At 40.7% G+C, this 6,351-nt stretch overlaps 1 protein-coding gene across 3 annotated transcripts in view; it reads left to right on the forward strand.

The window, feature by feature from the left end:
* The window catches only part of LOC144632682 (general transcription factor 3C polypeptide 4-like), a 40,581-nt gene extending 37,086 nt beyond the window's left edge, over window positions 1–3,495 (forward strand). For all 3 annotated transcript variants that reach the window (XM_078491378.1, XM_078491379.1, XM_078491380.1), the window contains one exon: window positions 2,821–3,495. In XM_078491378.1, coding sequence (XP_078347504.1) covers window positions 2,821–3,404 — 584 coding nt within the window. In that variant the 3' untranslated portion in view covers window positions 3,405–3,495. The remainder of the gene's footprint in view (window positions 1–2,820) is intronic.
* Window positions 3,496–6,351: the final 2,856 nt, after the last annotated feature.

The raw sequence follows: 6,351 nt of genomic DNA on the forward strand, positions 1-6,351 counted from the left end.
ATTCTTTTCAACGTTAAAATGTCACAAAATGTAGGCAATAATTAACTATTAAATGAGGTTTAATCACTGTTTGTTAAATACAACACGCGATGGTTAAAATGTTTCCGTCCACAATAGGGATAGTTGCATTTCAAGAACTTCTTATAAATCAAATCCCAAAATCAAAACTGCTAAGATGCTTTTTTAAAAATAATTTTCAGTAATCAGAGACAGTAATGCACTGGTCAGATTTCAGTCTCGCATGCGAAGTGTCATGTTCAGTTACGCAAAACTTGAAAAATTTGAACAGAAAACAAAACTTGAACGGTCAAGGATTATTGGAGACAAAATTTTTATTCAAGTTAACATTACATTTGCCGTTAGAAGCAAAAAACTTTTGACTTTCTTGTGTGTATGACATGCAGTAATTTTAGTGAGCGTAGCTTTGTATTGATGTTATTCCTACGCGGAGCGAAAATGCGTGCCAAATAAAATATAAACGGTATTTGATTTGGAATAAATCATCGGTCAGACAATTACTATAAACACAATCAACACTAAAAGGAAGCATTTACCCGACTTTAGCATTCTCATAAGTCAAGAAAACTCTATTTGAAGTAAACATTCCGCTTTTGATTTCATGTCTCTCTTCGATCGTAAATCAAAGGACTCCAAAGTCGAAAGATTATTTCATCGCTTTGAAGACCTTGATGTTCATTTTTTCGACGGTCAAATATTCTGTAGGGTATTCTCTTTCGATTTATAATTCCCTAAAAGTGTATTTATCAGTAAAGGGATGAATGACCACATTGAAAATTTTAACAGCGAGCCGCGTGGATGCCATTTTGGTCATTTGCTCTCTAGCCGAGGAGTGAGAGACTGGGAACCAGTTGGGAAGAACAATACAACCCTTACGCAGAACTTACCAGTAAGATTTTCTCTGCCTATACACTCATACGCACAAGGCTCTATGATTCTGCCGCCTCGACAGCCTCGCCTCTTGGCCGGCGTTGGCAATTATCCAATGGTCTTCTGGGAGACAGAAGCTTAGTAATATTTCTTCTTTCGAAAATCAAGATACTTTCTTCTTTGAGAGCCTTAAGAGCAAGATTTCTACAACCTGTCTTATTGTTGTTCATTCTGTCAAAGACAAAGATTACTTTTTCCGATTTCCCAGTAAACATTTTGGTCGCATCGTTATGCTTTCCATGGGTCAACAATTTTTTAATCAGGTGTAAACGTGCACATGTTTACCTTGCTTTTTCTGTATTTGTGTGGCTTCAGACATTCGAATAGCGGACACTTACTTACTGATTGCCAACCAGACAGGCGAGCTAAAACGCGAGCCTGTCTTGGCGGCAGGATATAGAGCCGTGCGTAGTTAGAGGCTATGCAGAAAAAATCTCAGAATCTTTCAGCTCAATTTTCGTGTAATCCGGTTCCGTCAGTGATATTTTTTTGACCATATTAGGATGTAGGCGGAAGTTGTCGAAAACACAATTTCCGATGTTTGTAGCCAATCCATTCAGAAGAATCTGTTCAGCACGTGCACACTTTGTTGTAGTTTGGCCAATCAGCGCACTACTAATTTGTTTAGCACGTGCATGATGCAAAATATTGGCAACTAAAATTCCCAGACAAGATATACATGTAGATGCCTCTCAGATAGCAAAGACGTTTCAAATCTGTTCGCTTCAAAAAGCCAAAATTCCCGAACTAGATATTGAAATACGAAAAAAAATTGAATCAAACTTTGTTTAGAATTTAATTTCATTTAAGATAAAGGCAAAAAATGCATTACAAAGCTTCTAAATTTCAAAGTTTCGAAAATTTCAAAGTCATACAAATTTGCATGCGTAATTAAGTTAGGTCAGGCTATGAAAACAACAGGGAAACGAATTTGGTGTCGTGGATTTTATCGATCAGAAGAGAGCTATTTAGAGTTTTTTTCGTTTCTCAAATTTATAAAATAAATGCCCTATACTTCATTTTTTTACTGGAGTGTCTGTCTGTTTGCTTTTTGTTTCGTAATTTATTTTTCGAGTTCAGTGGGTCATAGTAACTTTGATTAAGACCTTTAGGACTTTAAAACAGCAGAAACCTTTCCAAAATAGCGGCATCGAACAACAATGGCTTGAAACTCTCAAAAAGCATAAGGCTAAAAGATTTCTCACTAAATCTTCACTACTTTGGTATTATTTTAGAACTTTTTCCTCATTTAGCCTTCACAAAATCGCATTTTATTCCATAAAAATTCAAGATTTTTAAAGAAAACACCCAATGTTTATTGATCAGACCAAAATCATAAAGCGTACTTTCAGCCAAACAATTACAATTATCCTCCCTTCTTCTCTCCCGTTGTACTCGTTGGCATTTCTACCGATAGGTACCACTAGTAAGTAATTACTTATTTTTGGCCAAATCGCGAATTCAAAATTAAGTCTCGAGAAATATTCCCGTTCCATTTTCGCGAAAATAAATAACAATAAGGTAAATTAAAACTAGTCATTTGTGTAAAACCAACCAAGTGACACATTTGACATGTGAACCCTATGCTTGTAATAAATTATAAATGTGGGGAATTTACCGCTTTTTCTTTGAAGAAGGTCGTAATGGAACAGTAAAGCAATGCTGCAATGTAGCTACTGACGGGAAGAGTTTCACTCTTCTGTTGTCCCACCCCAATGTATTGAGTTGGTTGTCTTTCCGCAAATATTCTCAACCCTTTGTACTTAGTAGGACAAGAAAGGATGAAGTACTTCATCCTTTCTTGGTAGGATAAACGCACTGCAAGAGGGAATATGACGTAACTTAGTTAAAACTGTTGTTTCGTTTCTTTAGACTCAGTGTCAGCACTTATAATGTCTGACTGGTTATTGATGAATGGTAGTGACTCTGCTGCTCTTGCTCTTGTCACTAAAGTGTATCAAGCCTGTCTTGATACGGAAGGTTTAAACAAGGTTATGTCACTTTGTAAAGAAAGCCAGCCAAATGTCAAGCCAACTTCCATGAAGAGTGTTTTGCCCCAAACCAAAGCTTCAATTGACAGCAATTCTGTCAACTTACAGGGTAATAATGAGACTATCACAGAACTTTTGAACGAAAATCAGACCTCTGTTGCCGTTAACATTTCTGTTTTGGAGGGTGAATGCAATGCAAGACTGGTGACCTTGCCGGTTAGAGAGAGATGCCCAATATGCAAGGCTGCTATTGCTGTGGAAAGCCTGAATTATGGAACATGCCTTAACGGGCACAAATGGCCGCGATGTTTTGTTACATTTGCTGTTTGTGCTACACTAACCCACAGACGTTGCCAGGACTGTAATAGATGTGTTTCAACTCCAAGTCTTGGATCATCTCTCTGGTTGCGTGGTCAATTGCAGTTGACATCAAAATGTCCTTTTTGTTTGGGTTTCTTCCTTTGATTTTGTCATCGTAACTGAGCTAAATTCAATGGCCTAATGTACAAAAGTGTAATGACTGAGTCATCAGTAATAGAAGAATGCCATTCATTTATTATTGACTTTTAGACTTGATTGGTTTGCTGAACAAAACCACTGCCTTATCATTTCTACATTTGAATGATGTGCTAAAGTTACTTTGTGAGCCTTGTATGGCCCAACTCAAAGTCCAAGGTGTAGGTTTTTCTACGTAGGCACGTGCAAACCGTTTTTTCTCTGGGAAAAAAATCAAACAAAGGTCTTTGTGAACATGCCTTGTATAGCCCAGGTCAAAGTCAAAGGTGTAGGTTTTTCTGCGCAAGCGCGTTGGGAACGCTAAAACGGTTTTCCCCCTGGGAAAAAGTCGAACAAAGGCCTTTGTGAACGGTTTGGCATGATTTTGCTAGAGGCCTTTCATTTGGCAAGCATGGTATGGCCTTGTATGCAAGGCACACCAAATAAGGGGCCTCTAGCAAAATCATGCCAAACTGTTCACAAAGGCGTTTGTTCGTCTTTTCCCCAGGGGGAAAACCGTTTGCATGCATTCCCAATGCGCCTGCACAGAAAAACTCTACACCTTGGACTTTGATCTCGCCCAAACAAGGCTCACCAAATGAAAGGCCTGTAGCAAAATCGCGCCAAATTGTTCACAAAGGCCTTTGTTCGACTTTTTTCCAGGGAAAAACCGTTTGCACGCGTTCCCAACGCGCCTGCGCAGAAAAACCTACACCTTGGACTTTGACCTGGACCATACAAAGCCATACAAATGAAAGGCCTGTAGCAAAATCGCGCGAAACCGTTCACAAAGGCTTTTGTTCGACTTTTCTTTAGGGGAAAAAACGTTTGCACGCGTTCCCCAATGCAGAAAAACTTACACCTTGGACTTTGACCCTGGCCATACAAGGCTCACCAAATGACGGCCTGTAGCAAAATCGCCCCGAAACCCTCAGAAAGACCTGCAAACGTTTTTACCCAAGAATGAAAACCATTTGAAGCCGTTTTCAAGGGGCTTAGTCACACAAAAAAGTTCAGCTCATAATGTGACCTCGGCTCACGAAAGGGCGGCATGTAGCAAAATCGAGCCAAAACGCTCAGACAGGCCTGCAAACGTTTTTCCCCAAGGGTGAAAACCATTTGAAGCCGTTTTCATGGGGTTTCCTCACACCACAAAAAAGTCCAGCTCATAATGTGAGCTGGGCTCACCAAAGGGCGGCCTGTAGCAAAATTGTGCAGAAACACTCAGAAAGGCCTGCAAACGTTTTTCCCCCAAGGTCAAAAGCGTTTGAAGCCGTTTTAAAGGCGTTTGCTCAAACAGAAAAGTTGAGCTCATAATGTGACCTGGGCTCACCAAATGACGGCCTCTAGCAAAATCGCGCAGAAACCCTCAGAAAGGCCTGGAAACGGTTTTACCCAAGGGTGAAAACCATTTGAAGCCATTTTCAAGGCGTTTGCTGACGAAAAAGTCCAGCTCATAATGTGACCTGGGCTCACCAAAGGGCGGCCTGTAGTAAAATTATGCAGAAACGCTCAGAAAGGCCTGCGAACGTTTTTCCCCCAAGGTGAAAAGCATTTGAAGCCGTTTTAAAGGCGTTTGCTCACACAAAAAAAGTTCAGCTCATAATTTGACTTGGGCTCACTAAATAGATGCATGTAGCAAAATCGCCCGAAACGCTCAGAAAGGCCTGCAAACGTTTTTTCCCAAGGATAAAAACCATTTGAAGCCGTTTTCAAGGGTCTTAGTCACACAAAAACGTTCAGCTCATAATTTGACTTGGGCTCACCAAATTACGGCATCAGAATCGCCCCGAAACGCTCAGAAAGGCCTGCAAACGTTTTTCCTAAGGGTTAAAACCATTTGAAGCCATTTTCAAGGCGTTTGCTGACGAAAAAGTTCAGCTCATAATTTGACTTGGGCCCACCAAATTACGGCCTGTATTAAAATCGACCCGAAACGCTCAGAAAGGCCTGCAAACGTTTTCCCCAAGGGTGAAAACAATTTGAAGCCATTTGCAAGGCGTTTGCTCACACAAACAAGATCACCGCATAATTTGACTTGGGCTCACCAAATTACGGCCTGTATCAAAATCGCCTCGAAACGCTCAGAAAAGCCTGCAAACGCTTTTCCCAAGGGTGAAAACCATTTGAAGCCATTTTCATGGGGTTTGCTCATACAAAAAAGTTCAGCTTATAATTCATGTGACCTGGGCTCAGCAAAGGGCGGCCTCGAGCAAAATCGCGCAGAAATGCTCAGAAAGGCCTGTAAACGTTTTTCCCCCAGGGTGAAAAGCATTTAAAGCCATTTTAAAGGCGTTTGCTCAAACAAAAAAGTTGAGCTCATAATTTGACTTGGGCTCACAAAATGACGGCCTGTGGCAAAATCTCCCCGAAACGCTCAGAAAGGCCTGCCAACGTTTTTCTCAAGAGTTGAAACCATTTGAAGCCGTTTTCAAGGCGTTTGCTCACACAAACAAGATCACCGCATAATTTGTCTAGGGCTCACCAAATGACGGCCTGTAGCAAAATCGTCCCGAAACCCTCAGAAAGGCCTGCAAACGTTTTTCCCCAAGAATGAAAACCATTTGAAGCCATTTTCAAGTCGTTTGCTGACGTAAAAGTCCAGCTCATAATGTGACCTGGGCTCACCAAAGGGCGGCCTGTGGCAAAAATATGTAGAAACGCTCAGAAAGGCCTGCAAACGTTTTTCCCCCAAGGATGAAAAGCATTTGAAACCGTTTTTAAGGGTCTTAGTCACAAAAAAGTTCAGCTCATAATTTGACTTGGGCTCACCAAATTACGGCCTGTATCAAAATCGCCTCGAAACGCTAAGAGAAAAGCCTGCAAACGTTTTCCCCAAGGGTGAAAACCATTTGAAGCCGTTTTCATGGGGTTTGCTCACACAAAAAAGTTCAGCTTATAATTAATGTGACCTGGG

This window comes from Oculina patagonica, chromosome 12, assembly GCF_052425735.1.
Source record: "Oculina patagonica isolate OP01 chromosome 12, crgOcupat, whole genome shotgun sequence".
Lineage (NCBI taxonomy): Eukaryota > Metazoa > Cnidaria > Anthozoa > Scleractinia > Oculinidae > Oculina > Oculina patagonica.